This window comes from Ictalurus punctatus, chromosome 7, assembly GCF_001660625.3.
Source record: "Ictalurus punctatus breed USDA103 chromosome 7, Coco_2.0, whole genome shotgun sequence".
Lineage (NCBI taxonomy): Eukaryota > Metazoa > Chordata > Actinopteri > Siluriformes > Ictaluridae > Ictalurus > Ictalurus punctatus.
Window position 1 is genome coordinate 14,194,772 of NC_030422.2, and position 21,759 is coordinate 14,216,530.

Sequence of the window (21,759 nt, forward strand, 5' to 3'; positions counted from 1 at the left end):
TTATCTTATGTATAGTGTAGGCCTATGCTTTTGTAGTGTAAAGAACCTGGGCCTCACAACATGCATTTTAATGTACAATTTTCCCTGACAAAGAAACTTGAACTTGAATAGCCACCTGAGGATCCAGTGGAAAAACACATTTGAAGAGGTTAAACAGAAAGACAATAAGGAAATACATAATTTGTTTTTTTGTAGGTTAAAGTTTTCCTCTCAAGATTTTCCTTTCAAATATACATGCCAACGACAGCCATTGTTTCTTAAAAAAAATTTATTCTTCAGATAGGAAATAACACAAACATTAAAGTACTTTGAATTTGTCTGCAAATACCAGAAACAAAACAAAATTGAGTAAAACCAAGAGAACTGCTTGCGGCTGTTACTTTGTTCTCAATGAACAGGCGTGCATTCACTTACCATCCTGGGTGATATATAACAGCAGCACTTAGAGAAATAATCCAGTCTTTGAGAGGATGTTGCTCCTGAATAGAGTGAGATGAAGACTTAAACTAGTAAATCCTGCTCAATCCAACCTGCTACATAGTCTAGCACTGGCGAAACCGTGACACTGCTGTTGGCCTCGTATCAAGGATTATTTCCCCCAATAATAAAATCAGTTGAAACAATCAGCCAATTTGATTATCAATTTAACAAGACTTGTACTGATTACTGACAGGCAATGCATACAAGTTTTCTTCCATGGACCATACATTTTGGTAAACATGAAAAAGATATCTTAATTCAAATTGAAATTAAAATCTTATATCCTGATGTCTGTAAAACTGCTTTGTGACACTGCTTTGTTAAAAGTGCTTTACAAATAAAATTGAACTGAATATCTTGAAACTATCCATATTAATGCTTCTCCAGGCTGTGCATTTAAGAATTCACAGTAGTCAGATTATTAGCATGTAATCATCTGTGCAGGTCAATTTGCTCATGTTTAAGCACTTCACCACACCAGAAATCACCACAGTTGTTCATTGCTCCAACAGAAGCTTTTAAATAACACCCCCCCAATAAAGCATAAGGTCATAGTACATTTACTGTGTTGTTTGTCACCTATGTCAGTGAACACAGTGATAGTGGTGCTCTCCTAATTAAGACTTCAATGCAAAGAGGAAAACAGATAGATGGAGAGGACTTGAAGGTGTTAAATTTAAAAAACTTAATAAGGATTGTCAAGATTGTAGAGATTCCAAGCTACCAGGCACCACTAAGTGAAAATATTATTAACTATGCATAATAATAATAATAATAATAATAATAATAATAATAAACACATTTCTAAAGGGAGTGAGCATTAAAAGGAACATCAAGAAGGCCACAAAAGTATCTTATTAAAATGAAGGTGTTATAATACATTCTTCAATATAGTTTAAAAAAGTCTTCCCCTTCCCCTGTCTAAATTCATCTCTCCACTGTGTTTATTATTATTATTATTATTATTATTATTATTATTATTATTATTATTATTAACAATGATACTATAGTTCACAAAAACAACTACTGACCATTTCATATGAAATACACTGGGAAGTTCAGATGTTGGCTGCTGCTATATGTGATATTGTTGAATATCTATTCATTTTGGGGGAAACATGATGAACAGATGCACTTGTAATAACATGGCACTTTCTTAGAGGCTGACATTTAAGCAATGTTTTAATCCAGAAGCGCGTGGAGCAGGATGCTGAAAGTTTAGGTGTACATCGGTTTGATTAGTCTTAAATTTAAGAGACATCAGATTTTAGCTGAAACCAGTGGACGTTCCACTGATGGCACTGAACACATGGATGGAGTTCTGCAAGAGGGACCGCATCTCATCCTCCTCAAAGATCTACAGGTTAAAAGACAGGATAACGTAATAAGCATTTAAAGAATTAACAAGTTATTTAGAAACTATAACTTTTATACAGTGCAAAGTATACACAAAACAAGGACTCCAGTCACTTTAGTATGTGAAAATGTACTCAGATGTGCTGTATATATGATGTACAAATCTGTGTGCATGCTTCAAAGAATCAAATGGTGTTTGTATTTGAAACAAAGGTTACCTAGCACTCAATCTACAGAGCATGGCAGCACAGAGAGGGAAAGCAGAGACATGTTAGCAAACAGCAGGTGAAGAGAGAACATTTTTCCACTGTTCAGGGCAATAGATGAACAAATGTGCATCACAAATGTGTACAAACAAACAACCACAAAGTTGTGAAGATAACCGGCTGTCTTCGTTGGAGAATTTAGACCGCAGTGCTACAACATACCGATATGTTTATGCCCTTGTATTTTGGCAATATCCCATCCTTCAAACCTTGTAAAGCACAAAGCTGGCAGGACTGAGATTTATAGCTTTTAACATTTAAGCTAGCTGTATGGGCTGGTAGCCCATTTTCTCTTGTGTAACGTTTGACTATGTTTTAATTAGAGCCAGATTAACTGTACTGAATTTTTGTTTATTTTAATGGTAGCTACGGTGCATGAGATACTATCATGGTCTATTATGGGGTATTTTTGGGAAAATCACAAATTTGAAAGATTTGTGACTGCATAAATACTCAACCATATTATTGTTAAAGCCCAAATTAATTCTGGCACAACCAGTTTCCATCAGAAGTCACATATTAGAGTTATATGGAGACCACATGGACGTGTGCAATTAAAGGATCACATGATCTCAAGTAAAATCCACATATTCCTGGAAGGCCACAGATTTTGTTAGAGCTCATACCTAAATAGCATTACAGAGACAAAGTGTGCTATGAGAACAAGTCTGGGACAATGTTCTGCAAAAGTATCAATCATCACCTCTACACAAAGGTAAAGTCAGAACCAAGAACCTGAATCTGTTAGAATGACCCAGTCAGCCCAAACTTCAATCCGACTGAGAATTTATGGTCTCAATCCAATCTGACAGAGCTTAATCGATTTGGCCAAGAAGAATTTGCATAAATATCAGGACGCAGATGTGCAGAGCAGCTCGATTGTGGTTCATCGTGGTTGGTATTGCCTGCCTGAAGACACAACCCAGAGCATTTTCACACATGGCATTAGTGCTGCCTCATTGTTCTGTTCTATCTTTACTGATAAATGGCGACATGTCTATACTTGATATCTCCTCTAATGTCAGGTGATTTCTTAATTCTCGAGAAAACTAACTGCCAGGTTTCTGAATCACCAATGAGTTTCACAACAGATAACATAAAAATTTAACAAACAACAGTGAGAGAGAAAAGGTCAGACAGGATACTGCACTTCTAAAAGGTATAATGTGGATCTGGATGCATAATGTAGCATTTGCATGTTCGTGAACCCATTTGAACCATTCTCAAATGGCTGCGCATGTCATGAGTGACTTCTCTGCTTTCTTAAATAGAACATGCACATCCAACTTCTTAATGAACATCCAGTTTATTAATGAACACCTGTATTAGATGCCCAAACACATTTGTAGATGCCTATGTTATTTTAAAAGGCTACATTTTTTTCCCTAGGACCTTCTAAATGAAAATGATCGCTACTAACTTTCAAATTCCAGACAAAACATATCAACTTCAGTGCCAACAAACTGCATACTTTAGATTGTAAATCTGAACAAGCCCCTCCTTAATTCACAGGCATAATAAGATCGTTAAATTAATACTCACTGACAAAGCCTGAACATTAGACAAGGACTTATTTTTTTTATTAAATCTACATGATGATGCAGTCAAGAAAAATCAAGAATGAATAACAAGATATCAAAAAACACGAGCAGCAAAGATCATTATCAGTAACTGATGTTTATCCCAATGTTTCCCCAGGCCATTTCCCATACATTCCTAAGAAAGTTTACAGATCTGCTCTTCGCTAGATTCTAGCACAACTGTACTAGGTGTTCTTGGGTGCTAGATTCAGAAGTGTTGGAAACTGGAGAGCAAACCTGTCTCTGAGTCTCAGAGAAGTTTGGTGTCCCTGTGGACTAGATTTAGAAACACTCGTTTATTTATTATTACAATGCTATAAATTAGGTTGTGCACTCTTGAATGGCCATGCAAAAAGGGTATGTTTTCTTCAAGGAATGCTTTTCCTTCTTTTACAGAAAATGCTGTGTGCAATTCTTAATATTCCAAGTTGTTTTTGATGCACATTATATTACAAATATAAAATACTCTTGAACCTAATGATGTAGGCTGTTATAACTTTCATCAGTCCATTCAGACAAACGAGACCATTAGGATTCAATGGTCTTTAAGCCAACAAGCTGAGCCCAATCACAGACAGAATAAATCATTCTATAAGTTTTGTTTTCAATTGTTTGGAGATTTGCCAGTAGCTAAATAACTACAAGCTAATTTAAAATGTGCATAATGTTTTATATTCTTGATATTAATAAATATAATATAATATAGTTATAATAAATCGAATACTACATATAATAAATGATTTTGTCTATGTATCCTACCTGTTCATGAATAATATCAGACAGCTCCTTGACCATGCTTTTAAAGTTGGCCTTCAGTCCCTCGTGATATTCATACTGGTCCTCTTTAATAAGCCGCTCATTAATATCTAAAGCCATACTGCATGCCTGAACAAAGCTCCTGTAAGAAGCACAGCAATCATGACAAGTATTAACAAGTAACAAACACAATAAGATTGAGGAGTATCTGGCAAATATAGTTCGTCTATAAATACAAGGCGGTCTTACAGTATGTGAAAACCAAAATGTCATTTGATGCAAAAAAAATCCAGCCACAGAACAAAATCAGTCTTGTGTGAGATTATGAAATTATGCTATTAATGCATAATAATTAATTTGTAATGCTAATAGATAGAGCTGCATTTAACAGGCAAGAGTCCAACTCTGTTTCTTCTCGTTAATGAAAAACTAATTTATTATAGGTGAAACAGCATTTATAGCACTACAAGACACAATAACAAAAAAATCAGCTTGTTTAATCAACAGATTACACACCTGAATATTTCTTTGAGCTCTTTGACTTTCTTATTGGACTGGCCAGACTTGGAATCATCCAGGAAAGCTCTAGCATATGCCATGGGACCAGCATTGACCTTTATAAAAAACAACAACAACCATAAATCTATTTGTGCTATACTGTAATGCCTATACGACTTTCAGGTAGCTGTAGTCCACCTCATCATCACTCAAGTTCTTGCCAAACAGTGGATGGCTAAAAGTATACTCGTTATGATTCTTCAAAGATGATAAATTACACAATATTTAAGTGTTGGGAGTCAGGACCTGCACACTGACGCAGCCCTGGAGTTTGAGCTGCAGCTGGATCATGTCCACTTCCTGGTTGGAGCAGAGCTTGTTGAGCTCAGTGCTGCGATCCCGCATCTCATCTATGGCCACATCAATGGGTTTCAGCTCCAAGTGCTTCTCCCCAACCACCTCTATTCTCTTCTTTACATAGGGAAAAGTGTTTGTCGCTGTGGATGGGTGCACACAATCGATACAAGTTAGACACAGGCTATTTGTGGGAATTTTAAAAAACAAAACAAAAACAAAACAATGTTACGCCCCAAGTTGAGCTTATAACACCATAATAAATCCTCTACTTTGTCATCTAATTAGCGTACAGGAGTAAACCTGACAGACAGCAGGCAAACACAGCCCAAACAACACATTAACACAGAGGAGTCAGTTATAAAAAGTTCATTTCTTCTATTTATCAAAGCATGCTGCACACCTGTTCTTTTAATTACAGTTGAGATGATGCCACTCAGCCTTAACTGAAAGATACGAACAAAAGCTACGTTCTAAATGACTTGTCACTGTAAATAAATGGCAGAAAAAGGAATATAACCGTGACATATTGAGTCTAAGAGTGTTTAGGAGTCTCTAAAAACATATAAATAAATATTATTAATTAATATAACAGTACAATCATCTATATGTAGTATTTTATAACATTATAGATGACTAGTACTCATAGATTATATGGTATAGCATAAAGAGTAAAGTAAACAAATATTAGCGATGGTAAAACAAAGAATTTTTGATACATTGAAAGATAAAAAGATGTACAATATCATAATCAGACTTCTACACAGGCTTACAAATACATGAATGGTTATGTAATCAGAAAAATGTCAATATTAGAGAATATTTCTCATAACAAAAAAAAAAAACACTATACATAGGACTCAGTGTCCTGTAAAATTACATTGGAATTGTAATTACATATGTTTAATATTTGAACACATTTAGAAATTAACTGGCCAAAGTTGACATTTTTATACTGCCACAGACATAGCTAACATTAGGATTAGTGCTACATTATGCAGTTATATTACATAAAAGCAAAGAATATCACAATGAAAATGTCATTTTTCTTTTTTATCTATTTAACCACAATATCGTCTTCTTGAGCTGATATTTGGTTTCTGAAAGATTTTGTTTACAGTCTCTGGCATGCATTACGTAAATAATGTGTTCTTTCCCACATAAACCTTCATTCTGGGATATCCCAGCGACAGATCTGGTAGAGCTGCTGTACTCACTCGTAAGAATTGTTCGTCTTTTGCACTGCTCTTCAACACCTCCGTGTTTCTTCCCAGTAAGTGTGTAGGGCGTTTCGAAAACAAAGCGGTTGATGTTGTGACACTTCTCAAAGTCTGTTGTTCTCTCAGCCAGCTCTTTCTCATCAAAGTAAGGCTTGACAAATGTGACCTGTATGTAAGCGAACTTCGGGTCCAAGTCTTTCTGATTTACCTGTCGAGTAAAGGCAGAGAGAATCAATTATATAAAATGTACAATATAAACGTTGAAAATTGGTCCATTTAAATTCTTCAATTAGTATTGTTTTCCAGCTTATCCAACGCATATTATTCAGTAACTACAATGGATCAGTAATTACAGTGAAAATAATAAGAAAGAAATGTATGTAGTTATGAGAGTGTGTAAGGTTCTAGTTTAGAGGTTCTAGGTATTTAGGGGTTAATAAAATATAAAAAGGCTTCATGGGGAATAATTTATTCTGGTCTTGGTGAAATGTTACAATAGAAGCATTGAGAGTATTACAAAATAAAATGCTTCAATGGTCTTTCAAGGTTTTGTCCAGTAACATGGTTCAACATGCACCAGTTTCCTGCATTGGCCTTTTCATGCCTAAGAGTACCTTATTGGAGTCCTGGATGATCTTGACATTCTCTGTTCCAAACTTGTCTGCATACAGGCTGAGCAACCGCTGAGAAATTTCTGATAGGCCTGTGAGCTTTGGCTCTTTGTATATGTATTCTTTTCCATCCTCCTCTTCAAAGAAGCCCTAACGAAAACAACAATTGCGTGTCAAATATAACTGAAATCATATTATAGAACACCGTCCTACATATTTAATGGTACATGACAATGGCATATATCACTGGCGATTAATACAGTCAAAGGGGTAGTCCATTACATATTTATGGGCGAAAGAGAATTGGAAATGTCGTGCAAAAGTGACACATACTGGGACTAATTATATTACGGATATCCTTCCACAAAGAACAGAAATTAAAAGTTTAGAAATGGACATTTTTTTATTAATAACATACACTCACCAGCCACTTTATTAGGACTACCTGTACACCTGCTCACTTATAATCATTTATGCACTGTGCTGCTGCCACATGATTGGCTGATTAGGTGTACCTAATAAAATGGCCACTGACTTTATGTGTCATTGGTGCATATTATGCATCACAGTCCTGTTTGGTACTGCATGCGAAAAAAAAAAAGGCATGTACAGACAGATGACTGCAGTGGCACGCAAAAGTGTGTGTGTGTGTGTGGGGCGGGGGCAGGGGGGGAGGGAAGAAAGCTAGGGAAGAAAGCATCCATGGTATGAGATAAATAAACATCCACTGTATGAGTCATCGTAACTGCATTGTTTGACCACATGATAACCCTAAATGATAAGTAAATGCAGTTTTGAATATTCACAATAAAACAAGACTGCATGTACAGTATGGAAATACAGTGTTTGTCTCCTACATGAGCACAAACCAAAAATGGTGTGTAATACACACTGTGCCTGTGACAACTTTTTTTTTTAAACAGAATTTAATACTTGAGTATTAACCAAACTGGAGAACAAAGTACATTTAGTTCCTCAGAGATTCAATAGCAAAGCTGGAGAAATAGACGTTGTAATATGAAACCTTCTATGATATAATGTAAAGATAAGTGCAGAAAGCATGCTTGTTCTAATGCTGTGGCTCTACAAGTCATCTACAGTGTACAAAGTCATTGTGTGTTCATTTGAACTTGGTGGCTTTGTATATGTAGCTACTATGAAGCAGTTTTGCTGTTAGAATTGTGGATAACTGTGGAAAGGAGGATTGAATGGAAGATAATAATACAGATTTGTTTCCTATATAAACATATAGAGTGGGAATATTCACTCTGCATATGTCCACTTGACCCACCTGCCCATAGAAGGCCACTCTAAAGTAGGTACCCAGCAGGCGGCGACCCGTCTGCATAACCTCTAAGATCTTAGAATATGCTCTCTGTAGGGTGTCATACAACCGTCTCAGCTTCTACAAAACAGAAAATACAGTGAAATAATAATATGAGTGTCTGCAAGTGTATACAAAAAAGAAATGAATTATTAGCAATTGCTCCAACAAGTAATTGTTTGCAATTCAAATCTATATACACTTCAAACCTAATAGAGTTTTATCTCAGTCCCTTCCAATTGTAATATCCTCTTTAAGCCTTAGGCATGGTACTGGTGGTCACATTGTTATCATCCCCTGTTCCTGTCTTTACAGCCTCAGTTTTAGTTGGTTTGGACACAGTGCACGGTGCCACAGTGATTACTGTTGCTGCCTCACAGCTCCCTGCTTTTAATCGTGAGTTCAAGTTACTGTCTGGGCAGAGTTTTGCATGTTCTTCTGTGTCAGTCTGAGTTTCCTCTAGGTTTTCCTGTTTCCTCTCACCTTCCAAAAACTAGTCAGTACGTCAACTGCCTGCACTAAATCACCCCTATGTGACAACGGTTGCGTGCATGGTCATTCAGGGTGTATTCCTTGGCTGGTGTTCCCAGGAGAGGCTCTGGATCCACCACCATAAATTGCTTAGTGAATATGAATGAGTCGCAATGATTATGCCCTGAAAATATCTTTTTGGCCCAAAAATTGTTGTGTAATGTCCAGGGCAAGCTTCCTCTGTCTGTATTTATAGTTGATTACGACCTAACGATATTTTGTTCCTTTTGTTCACCAGATAAATATTAAACTTACAACAGTATCAGCTTGAAAGCATTTTTTCACATGTTTTATTTAATTTAGCCGAAGCATTAAGTATAATCTACTACAGTGAGTGAAATAAAATGGATTAAGAGGACACAGGTCATGTTGACATAAACGTGACAGAACTATATTTATGACACCGTAGAAAGCATCCATATATGGAAACCCAGGCCTTGTTTACGACCGCTTTTTATAAACATGTTAAGAGGCAGTGCTGGTTACTTGTCCACGGTTAATCATGAGAAAATGTGTGTTACTTTTTGGTTTTTTTTGTGACTAACACTTAACTGAAAATGCTAACAGGCTCAGAGTTATATATATTTTTAAAGAATCGGCTAACAAATTTCTGAAAGGTCAACGCAAAATATTCTACTTGGAACTTCTTTGACATTTATATCCACACAACCACAAATTATTATTATTATTAATTATTATTATTATTATTATTATTATTATTATTATTATTATTATTATATCAGGTTAGTCTAGGTCTATTTATGATTTAAATGCTGTTATCCCTGGACCAATGCAAAACAGTTGTGCTTTAAAACAGGACATGAAGGAACTAATCCATAGAGAGTAGAGAGGTAGAGTTTTCCACATGGTGGATAATCAAAGGAGACCACTGCCAATGGTAAACAAGGATATGCAGGGATTGAGAAACACAAAAATTAAAGGCAGGCAAGGACTCTGATGCTATAGAAAACTTGTTTTGGACCTAAATTCAGATCAAGTCTGGAACTACATGCATGTGATTTGAATAATCGGAATGGGGAGCTCAGAAATTCGACTTAAACAGCTGTTTAACCGTCGTCTAAATATGAATAACTTTCCTGGTGTAACTACTGATGTAACCTGAATGTAACCCTTCACCCTGAATACAGCCATATAAAATGTTAGGCTGAGTAACCTATACAGCCATAAAATAAGCATACACTATGTGACAGCTGTGTTCTCAATTGTATCAGTGTTTATATAAAAAGATTTTTAAAATATGTGGACAACTTTAAAACGTGGTATAGCATTTTAGATAAACCATAGACCATGTACAATTATAAACACAGTTCTCTGTGCCTTTCTTTTTTTGTTGTTGTTTTTTTCACTTATTTTTTTTCACTTTCACTTGTGCCTTTCTAAATCATGTCCAATGAACTGAATTTGCCACAGGTGGACCCCAGTCAGGATAATTATAGCAAACAGGATGTACCTGAGCTCAATTTCAAGTACCTTAGCCAAGGTCCTGCATAATTGTTACTTTGTCAGAACTGATTATTGATTACTGTGTAGATTAATAGACAACAAGTAAATGTAATAAATTACATTTTTCATACAACTAAATCTATAAAAGAAAAAAGTGTGCAAAATGAATCAGTCTTTGTTTTTGAGGAAACACATAGAGCTTCTCACTCATTTTCCTGTGTGTAACATTTTGCACAAACAGTATGTTGTAATGGCAATGATGTTAACAATTTTGCAATACGGTTGTATAATACTGAGAAATGTGATTATGCAGCTGCAAAAAAACTGCATATGCAGTTAGCTCAGGTGAATCTACGGCTCACGTTAAAAAGTGTGTATACAGAAAGCTTCTCATAAAACTAGAGAGATAAAGCTACAAATTCTTCCAAATGTTCCTCCAGTGTGTTTAAAGAGCAAAACCTCTTATAGAATCATGACTATAGCTCTTTTAGGCGCCTTACTGTCTAGAAATTATTTTATGACATGCTGACATAACCCTGTTCTGCACTAACGGTGTGTTACAGCTATCCTCAAATAAACCTAAGGGACAAAGCAGTAATAATATTCTCTTTTAGACACTAGCATATGAAGGTGTAAGGTGTAAATACATTTACACTAGAAGTAAACTACTTGTACTTTCTCTTACCTCAAATTCATGCCGCTTTTCATATACTGGAATAATGAGCCGGGCAATGTACGTGATAAGCTCAAATCGTTCAGCTTTCCAGAGGCCTTCCACACATACCTCCAGCTGCTCTACCAAAACATCCTGTTTTACACACACACACACACACACACACACACACACACACACACACAACACCCCAGATTAATTGTGCTTTTATCTTTTCTAAATATCTCCAGAACAATGAATGAAAAAATCAACTTGTCCAACTTGTTCTACTTTAACTTTCTCCTTCATCATAAACATTCCCGTATATAATCTGGTTCCATTTCAGTGCATCACTATGGTTTTCTATTAACATTCAATATGCTTTACCTCACTGTAGTATACATCTTGCATGCCTGAGTCTTCTTTCATGGCAGCCTCCTCCTCTATGTTAAAAGTGATCTTCTTAAAAGCTGCCAGTCCACTCGGGAACAGTTCTAAAACCAGACAACAACGTACTTATAGTAAACAAATGTACAAAAAACCAGACAGCTGAGTTTTGTACATTTGTACATAGCCTGAGTAGCGCAGTGTGTATGTTTGAATAAAAATGTCTCCAGGTAAAAATACAGCTGGTCTAGTTGCCTATATATGCTGTATCATGTATAATACAAAAGGCCTTTTGTATTCTGCTATGTGAACTCAGTCTGCTTTCTAGCTCTGCAAAACCTGTGGCAATGAGTATATAATTTTTGCACTGCAAACCAAAATATCCCATAGAATAGCATATATACTGCACTTATAAACCACACTACAGATCATTACATTATTACATTTTACATATTTAAAAAAAAAAAAGAAGAAGAAGAAGAAGAAGAAAAAAAAGAATTTAGCCAGATGACTAAGTATAGCATTTTGTTTCACAACAAATGTCGAGTGTTGCAAGCCTTTGTGTAAGAATTTGCATTTGCACTTCCAGTTTGGAAAGGACATGCAAACTTGCTTGCAGGAAATGGTGTTAACCAATTGATCTGAATGTCTTGTTCACTTTTTGTGTGCTCCATCACCAAATTGCAAATCCAATTAACTACTGTACAGTGTGCTGATGAAAGGATATACATTAATTATGCTGGTGGACACACCAATGTGTAGGGACATGCTAATATAGCAAATTTTGAGTATTTTTGTGCAATAATACATAATAATTATTAAATATAATAATTATAAATATATAATTATGTATATATTAATGATAAAAATTGTGCAATTATATTTAACTGTCAACCCCTAAATTCCAACAGTTATATGTAAATATTTGTGCGTACTTGCCGTACGCTCAATTAAAAAATTAATTACTTTTAATGAATGGAAGAAAAGAGAACTTACTTTTCCTGAACAAATACTCTGCAACTAAAGCTGCAATGTGGACATAACACATAGCTGCCTGTGGACACAAAAGATTACACAACTAGAATTAATCAAAAGGATGGTGTCTGTTACAAAGCAACCATTTGAGGTTTATTCTGTGCAAAATATGATTAATGTCTTAGAATGACTATATGAACTCCTACACAAGCGTGTATGTGTGTGTGTGTGTGTGTGTTAGCAATGAAAGACAAGAAGACTTGCCAAAAATGATTAATCTCAACTGGTTGTTGTGTTCGTTTATTAATGTTTGGTTTACACTCCAAACTAATGGCATTAACTGAAATAGCATGCCTTTCATGCCTAGCATGACTTTTGTGCAACTTTAAAAGCTATAGGTGCAAACAAAACTTAACTTTATTTTTTTCTAAAGTAAATGCTCTTTTGTGTTACACAGATAAACTTTTACTCAACAAAATAAGCTCAGCATATGATGTGGTCCTCACCAACTTCTATAAACAAACAAATAACCTCAGGTAACAACAAAAATTCCCCCACAACATTTAGTAGTCATTTTTTCTCAACAAGTAAACCAACATTCAGAAAGCTGATGGGGAAAAAATAAGTACACCTTTCATACAGCCACAGTCATTAAGAGAGTAATCAGCAACAAGATGCACAAGATTAGTTCATCATCAAGTAGTGTGACTACCACTATAAAAGCAGGACTTTTGGCAGTTTGGTGTTCTGAAGCATGCTGGTGTGTGTCTTCAATGTGCCAAGAAGAAAGGACTTCCACCATGACTTTAGAGAAGCAATTGTTGCTGCTGATCAATCTGGGAAGGGTTATAAGGCCATGTCCAAACAATCTGAAATTTTCTACAGTCAGAAGGATTATTTACGAATGGAAAGCCTTCAAGACGGTTGCCAATCCTCCTAGGAGTGGGTGTCCCAGCAAATTCGGTCCAAGGTCAGACTGTTGAATGCTCAGACACATAAAGAAAAACCCAAGAGCTACTACATCATTACTCAGAGCCATCATGTGATCTACAGGCCCCTGTAAGCACATCAAATGTTTATGTTCATGAAAGCACAATCAGAAAAAGACTGACCAATTATGGCTTTCATTAAAGCGTGGCTAGGAAGAAGACTCTTCTCTCCAAAAAGAATACAGCAGCATGGCTTAGGTTTGCAAAATGGCATATGAACAGACCACAAAAGTTCTTGAACAATATCCTTTGGACTGATGAGACCAAGGTGGAGAGGTTTGGTCATCATGCACAGCACCATGTGTGACAAAAAACAAGCACAACATATCACCACATGCAAATATGAGGCCTTCTGTCCAGCAGCTTCAGCTGGGCCAAAATTAGGTCATGTATCAGAACAATGATCCCAAACACACCAGCAAATCGGCATCTAAATAGCTAAAGAAGGACAAAAAATGAAGGTGCTGGGATGGCCAAGACAAAGTCAAGACCTCAATCCTGTTGACATGTCGTGGCGGGATCCTAAGAGAGCTGTACATAAACAAATTGAAACAAAACAAAACTGAAGCACTGTGATAAAGACGAGGGGGCCAAAATTTCTCCAAATTGTGAGAGATACAGAAAACATTTACTTCAAGTTATTTTTGCTAAAGGTAATTATACATGTTACTGAATTATAGTGTATATTTATTTTTTTCCACCTGGTTTCTGATCATTGGTTTATGTTTTGAGCAAAAAATTACTACATATTGAAATCTGTTGTTTTTTTTGTCACCTGAGGTTATTTGTTTGTTTATAGACGGTGAGGACCACACAATCGTTATTTAGTCCCAGAAAAATAAAAACATAAAATTGAAGCAGGGTGTACTTTCTTTTTGGCAAGGGATTTAAAAAGATCTCCAAATTATTTGAAACACATCATTCCACTGTAAGGAAAATAATGTAAAAGTGATGCAGATTTCAAACGACTGCCAGTTTGTCCAGGACTGGCCGTCCCAGCAAATTCAGCATAAGAGCAGACCGTATGATGCAAAAAAGAAGTTTCCAAAAACTGCAAAATTTCATCACAGGATCTGCTAATAAGTCTTGCAACTGTTGGTGTCATTGTGCATGCTTCTACAATCAGAAAGAGACTGGCCAAATTTGACCTGCATGGGAGGCTTGCATATAGGCAAAGACCAGGCCTTCTGGAATAATGTGCTCTGGACAGACGAATTAAAGATAGACTTGTTTGGCCACAGTAACAGCAGACATGTTTGGCACTGACCAAAGACATATTTTCAGGCGGAACACGAATCATGGTGGTGGAAATGTTATGGTTTGGGGTTGCTTTGCTGCCTCAGGGACTGGACAGCTTACATTCATTTATTCATCTATGAATTCTGCATCATATCAAAGAGCGCTTGTAGATTGTATCTAGATTGTATCATTATATCAATCTAACATTGGCGCTTGTAGAATGGCTCAAGAAGAAGAAATGGAGGGTTATGGAATGGCATAGTCAAAGCCCGGATTTAAATCCCATTGAAATATTGTGAGAGGTGTTTGAAACGGGCAGTACATGCAAGAAAACCCTCAAATATCTTGCAACTGAAAGATTATTGCATGGAAGAGTGGCCAAAAATTCCAGCAAGCCTGGTGGACAATTATGCAAAACACCTACAAGAAGTTATTTCTGCTAAAGGGGTCAATACTAGCTTCTGAGGCCAAGGATGTACTTACTTTTTCCACAGAAAAATATCACATCTATTGATATTTCTGTTGAATAAAGAATTGCTAAAAAAAAGCAAATTTTCCTTGTGATTTTGTTCAAGTATATCAACTTTATGAATAGAGTGCCTATTAATAAAGTTGATATACATGAACAAAACCACAAGATGATCAAATGTTTGCTTGTCCAAATATGTGAAAAAAAAAAAAAGCCAAAAATTTCCATGGAGTGTACTTATTTTTTCAAATGACTATGTGTGCATATATAAATATAAAAAATATATACACATTACAACATATTTTTAATAACACAAAACACAAATGAGATTAAAAAAAACCCTACAGGGGTAGAACAGAAAGAATGTTGTTTTCTCTTCAGTTAACATATCAAACTAGTTTGGGCATGCTCTTTGTGCCATTACTGGAATGCATAGAATTATTACAGTTGTGTACAAGACAAATTTCAAATCACGCTACAGTATATGTGCATTATATACGGTATTGTGCAAAAATTAGAGACTCTTTTTAAGTTTTTTATTTTTATTTTAATTAAATGGCCGCTCAGTCCTTATTGGTAATTATTTGTTGGCAAACAATAAATATTTAATATTGAAAATATTGTACATTAATTCCATTTCAGTCAAAGAGCCATGCAGTACTTTATTCATTGCAGATCAACATACAAGTTCTGTATTACAAATAATTGAACAAGTTCTTCATGGCTGTTTGGCTGAAAATGAAAATATGGAACTGTACATTTTCCCATCATTATTATTTGTCACCAAATCATTAACAATACTGAATCGCCATTTGATTGAAAACAAAAAGGTGTTCTCTGATCTTTGCACAATACTGTGTATAAAGTTAAAAAGATTTGCAGTGTAGTATACACTGTTTCCAGAGAAACAACCATTATATCAATCTAACATTGGCTTGCATAGCTGACTGACTTTTGTTTGAATATGCAGTTTCTCTGTTTTCACACTTGTGTTCCTTTATAAAAAAAATAAAAATAAATAAAATTATTATTATTATTTTTTAAAATCTGATAGGCAGTGTCAAAGCTGCTTTCTAGCCAGAAAGAGGTCCAATGAACTGATCCCTAATTGTCTTAAAACTGGTGGTCTTTAACTCACTTTAACCGAACCAAGCTATCCGCTCTCAGCACTATAAATTGAGTAAAGTTACTCAATCAACTCAGGTTTCGTGATGGTGGGGAAAGGCTTGTTATGGCCAGCAGAGGAGATGGAAATCCTTACTGATATAACAAAACCACACTTTTATAGGACTGGAACCTGAAGACTGTAATTAGCTCACCTTTGTGGTGTGAGTGCTTGCACTGAGAGCATTGTGAAACCACATGTATGTAGACATGCATGGCTAAAAATCGTCTTAGATAAGAATGGCGGTGACATGCCATTTATGGCTGTGACATGCCATGAATGGCTGTGACCGCACAAAAGTGATGTATGGAATTGTGCAACTGATCCACATAATACTACTACTACTATATAAATACAATATAAAATAGCTACATATAATACTACTACTTCTTGTATTAATATACTATTTCTATTTATCTTGCAGGGTATCCCAAAAGTCTCCATACATAGGGGAAATGAACACTTCTTAGCAAAATGTCTGCCAACATTTTTCATACTTCGTTTATATTATATATTTTTTTCAAGACCAAATTTGACAAAAGATGAACATATTGAAATCATTCTCATGACTAGATCAGGAAGCTGTCGCAAGGTTGTGATTGACTTTAAGAGGAAACATCACACGTGACACTGTTGCCAAACTTATTAACAAATTCAAAAAGACTGGAAGTGTTGCAGACCAACCGAGAAGTGGACGTCCATGGACATCCACTGACGAAGGCACAACTGACGTGGTGCTGGCAAACATAGTCCCCAATGTATGGAGACTATCAGGACACCCTGTAATATACTACATTTATCACACTGAAAAACAGGAATATGTGGTCGGTCAGATTTAAGAAACTAGCTTGAATTATGAGCGAGTGCGACTGAGTAACCTAGTACTGACTTGATCAGGGGAAGTTAATGGAGGCCTAAATCAAAAGGAACTGAAAACCAGAAGAGCATTGATTGAATATGCTAAATCAGATCACACATATTTAGTTTTTAATATTATTTTATTAACTTTGAATGAGATTGTATTATGTCAAGTCAACAAGAAACACCACATAGTCTGAGCAACATGATCTAATTATGGTGCTATTATGTCTTTAAATGGAATAAATACAGTACTTGTCTAGTACTGGAAAATATGAGCAAAGAAGGCTGTGAAAAATTGTCCAAAAATGTTGTTAAAAATATATATATTTGTTAAATATATATGTGCAACAATTATTGGCACCCTTTTAGTCAATATTTTGTGCTACCTCCCTTTGCCAAGATAACAGCTCAGAGTCTTCTCCTATAATGCCTGATGAGGTTGGAGAATACATGGCAAAGGATCTGAGACCATTCCTCCACACAGAATCTACTCAGATCCTTCACATTTCTTCAGTTCACCGCACAGGTTTTCTCTGTGTTTCAAGTCAGGGAAGTGGGATGGCCATGGCAGATTTTTATTTTGTGGTCAGTAAACCATTTTTGTTTTGATTTTGATGTATGCTTAGGGTCAATGGAAATTTTTTGGCCACTCAAACCGTCCTCTTCACAGCGCATAGAGAGAATATAGACAGACGTCCAATTCCAGGTTGATTCATAACATTTCCAATTGACTGGAACTTCTTAATTATTTCCCTGATGATGGAAATGGGCATTTTCAATCCCTGTACTATTTTCTTATAGCCACTTCCCATTTTGTGAAGCTCGACAACCTTTTGCCGCACATCGCAGCTACATTCCTTGGTCTTACACATTGTTATGAATGACTAATGTTTATACCCCTGTGAAACAGGAAGTCGTGTTTTAACAATTTCCTGTTCCTAGTCACCCAGCTGTCCAAAAAAATAAATAAATAAATTAAAATATCAATGGGAATATACGTCAAATATATTTTTCTGAAATGAATTCATAAGGGTGAAAATAATTGTTGCACATTTATATTTAACAGGTTTTTTTTTTTTTAATAAACCTGTGTTGTGTTTGAAATAGTTTGATATCCATGACAGCAAGGTATTTTTGTGAATTTTTTAAATAAAAGATCAAAAGTTTAAACAATAAAGACACTTTTGGTCATATTTACCAAGGGTACCAATATTAGTGCAGGGCACTGTATGTACATACCTCTGAGTTGTCTCCGTTTTTGAGGTGAGCTCGTGCCATACTATCCAACCATGTGCGTCTGAGTTCGGGTGTGCTGGCGTACGAGCGGGCCAGACTGTACTGCAGATCGAGCAGCATTTCTGGGTCCTTCTCATGCTCACGCATTTGAGCTGTGGCCATCAGCACGGTACGGATGCGCTTTGTAAGGCCCTTCACTTCTGTTGGAAATGATGTAGACTAAACAAACACAAGCAGATTTCAAAACGATTGTTAGATATGAAAACATGCACAAGTACACTCTCATGTACATGATTGTAGGGTCACATTAAAGAAGGATATGTACTTATATATATATATATATATATATATATATATATATATATATATATATATATATATATATATATATATAAAAATATTGATTATCATATGCCATACGTTTATATTTTTAAACGATTTCTAGTTACATTTAATCTTAGCTAATGTAAGCTATAAATACTCATTCACTAAACAGTCTACTTATCACTTTCTTCAAATTATGGTTCAAATTAATAAGGCTAAAAAAAGCACAGCTTTTCAGAGAAACCGGAAAGTCCTTTTTCCTGATATCTCTTCCATAGCAGAAAACTTGCTGACTGTTAGAAAGTGTTGACACTGGATCCTCCTTCCATAAATGTTAAATAAACATCCCCTTACAGAAAACGTAACAATATCAACTAATATACATTTTGATTTGTCTACCATACAACACCCTGTAAATAAGTGGTTACTATAAAACCATATTATAGTTCTGATATACCTTCATGGCCTTGTCACTGTTGGCAAAGTTGTTGATAATGGATAATGACTCCTGGAAGCGTGAACTTCCTGTCAAGGCCACGTCTGCAATTAGCTGACTCACAGCAATGATGATCTTCACAGGAAGAAGAACCAAAATAAGAAAACAAACAAATATGAATATAAATATAAATATACTTACATAATTAACCAATTAAGGCCCTCTCTAACCAATTACGGACATTTCTGAAAACACAGGTTTTTCCTTCTGAGTTTTGACCACTTAACCTCCCCTTCCCCTCGCCACAGAAAAAACTGCTGAGTCACTGAAAACAAAACATTTTGGAAACACCCTTCAAGCTGGAGAAATGTTAAAACATTTCCACTGTTTTCATTTGGATGAGGATAAACATATGTTTTTGGAAATGCTGATGTCAAAGCTTCAGCCTTTGCATGCCTATTGCAGTTCTGTATCTGGTATAAACGTGCTAGGACTCTCTTTATCATGGCTTCTCTCCAGGCTGTTAGTTTTGTAGTCTGTAATATCGTACTTGGAGGCTTCCAAGCAGTGTGAAAGCAGGAAACATTCATTTTCATGTCGGGGTCTGGTTGGATGGTGGCAAAAGAACATCATTTGTAAATAACATGGATGTTACTTTAAGTCTTGTATACTGGATACCTCTTCAACCTTGGCTGTTTTAATATCCTATCCATGAAATCCACAAACAGGAGTGGTGACACACCCTTGACAAAGTCCAACACCCACCTTAAATGGTTTGAACAAGAATGCAAACAATTCTCTTTATGCTCATACAGAGACTGGATCACACAAAGTAGCAGCCCAGATACCACATACTCCTGCAGCACCTTCCACAACAAAGTTCACAAATGCACACAAACCTAACTATTTCAAATACAATCTTCCCTGTCCTGGGTGGAACCCACAATGGTTCTCCTGAAATCTAGGTTAAACAAGCAAATGGAATCTCCTTCCAGAACCCTGGCAGAGACCTTTTCTGGAAGAGCTCAATGATTCCCCTTATTAGAACACTTTTATTTTAAATAGGGACCACCATCCCATTTTGTCTATCCAAAGCACTGCCCCAGATTTCCATGCAGCATCCTAACCACACATCCTCAACCATGTCCAGTGTCTTCAACATCTCTGTCCAAATCTCATCTACCCATGCATCCTTGCCACTATGAAGGTTTCTAACCACCATAGTAACCTCAAGTACAGAGAGGTGTCTAGAACTGCCTCCTGAAGAAAGGGCAGGGAAGAGATAGTGCCTCCATGTGCTCAAAAATACCTCCAGTAGAGGTCAACAATCCCACAAACTTGCTTAGCAGAGCTTATGCATGGTCTTGACTTCCCCTCCTGAGGCTGAACCAGGAGAGACCTCCATGAGCATTACTCAGAAGGCCTACTTCTTCAACTTTCCTCACCACTGCTGACCCCCACCCTTCATCTTGCAGGCAGTGAACCCACAAGATGATTTCATGTTGCCATTTCGGGCTGAACCTGACAGTGTTACAAGGGTGGCCCGGCCAACACACCCTTGCCTGTGGAAACCACCCCCAGGCCTGGCTGCAGGGCTGGGTTTCGATAACCCGTATCCACGCAGGATACACTTGGACTTTTTTGTATCCTTTGATGAAATACTATCGTCACCTAACTGGCTGGTGTGCCAATATTGCGTTTTCAAAATGTTTTTGTGTTTTCATGCAGCTATATTTTTAATATAACAAACTATATGGTGATAAGTACAGTATGTGGATACCCTGATTTTTGCACAAGCCACTCCAAAAAAATGGGCAATTAATATTGAGTTGTTCCCCCTTTGCTGCTCTAACAGACTATACTTTTCTAACAAGGCTTTCCAGTATATTTTAGAATGAGGCTGTGAGGAATGTGCAAGAAGCTGGGCCTTGATGTTTGGCAAGGAGGCCTGGTGAGCAGCTGTTATTCCAATTCATCCCAAATGTGTTCAGTGCAGTTGACACAAGTTCTTCCACACTAACCTTGGGAAACCATCATAATGCTACAGCATACAAAGACATTCTAGACAATTTTGTGCTTCCATCTTAACAGTTTGGGGGCATATATATGGCTGTGATGGTCATATCTTTATTGATCACATATACATTGCAGCACAGTGAAATTCTTTTCTTCACATACCACAGCATGTCAGGAAGTTGGGGTCAGAGTGCAGGGTCAGCCATGATACCCTGAAGCAGAGAGGGTTAAGGGCCTTGCTCAAGGGCCCAACAGTGGCAGCTTGGCAGTGCTGGGACTAGAACCCCTGACCTCCCAATTAGTAACCCAGAGACTTAACCACCAAGTCACCACTGCCCACATATGTCCACCTAGCACTATGCTATTTTCCTATCAGATACAGCACTAAGATATATTTTTTTTAAAAAGAGAAGGCTGACATAAAAACTAAATACTGTTATGACCTGCTGAAGACTTTGCCTTCAAACGAGTGATCTGGTAAACAAATGCTAATTACTTGCCTTAAATAATGAAAACTGCATGTAGAATTACTCACTTAGAACCGATAACCTAAAAAGTACCTTGTTGTTG

General features: G+C 36.4%; 1 protein-coding gene across 6 annotated transcripts in view; it reads right to left on the reverse strand.

The window, feature by feature from the left end:
• Nucleotides 1–250: 250 nt before the first annotated feature.
• Nucleotides 251–21,759, reverse strand: part of dock11 (dedicator of cytokinesis 11) — an 82,785-nt gene continuing 61,276 nt past the window's right edge. For 3 of the 6 annotated variants that reach the window (XM_053681307.1, XM_047156403.2, XM_053681308.1), the window contains 12 exons: nucleotides 19,195–19,308; nucleotides 18,417–18,632; nucleotides 12,476–12,533; nucleotides 11,480–11,586; nucleotides 11,126–11,248; nucleotides 8,413–8,526; nucleotides 7,125–7,271; nucleotides 6,508–6,718; nucleotides 5,243–5,433; nucleotides 4,955–5,052; nucleotides 4,442–4,580; nucleotides 1,845–3,011 (listed from right to left, as the gene is read on the reverse strand). In XM_053681307.1, coding sequence (XP_053537282.1) covers nucleotides 2,898–3,011; nucleotides 4,442–4,580; nucleotides 4,955–5,052; nucleotides 5,243–5,433; nucleotides 6,508–6,718; nucleotides 7,125–7,271; nucleotides 8,413–8,526; nucleotides 11,126–11,248; nucleotides 11,480–11,586; nucleotides 12,476–12,533; nucleotides 18,417–18,632; nucleotides 19,195–19,308 — 1,632 coding nt within the window. In that variant the 3' untranslated portion in view covers nucleotides 1,845–2,897. The other 3 variants (XM_017472259.3, XM_017472258.3, XM_017472260.3) reach the window with 2 other exon arrangements.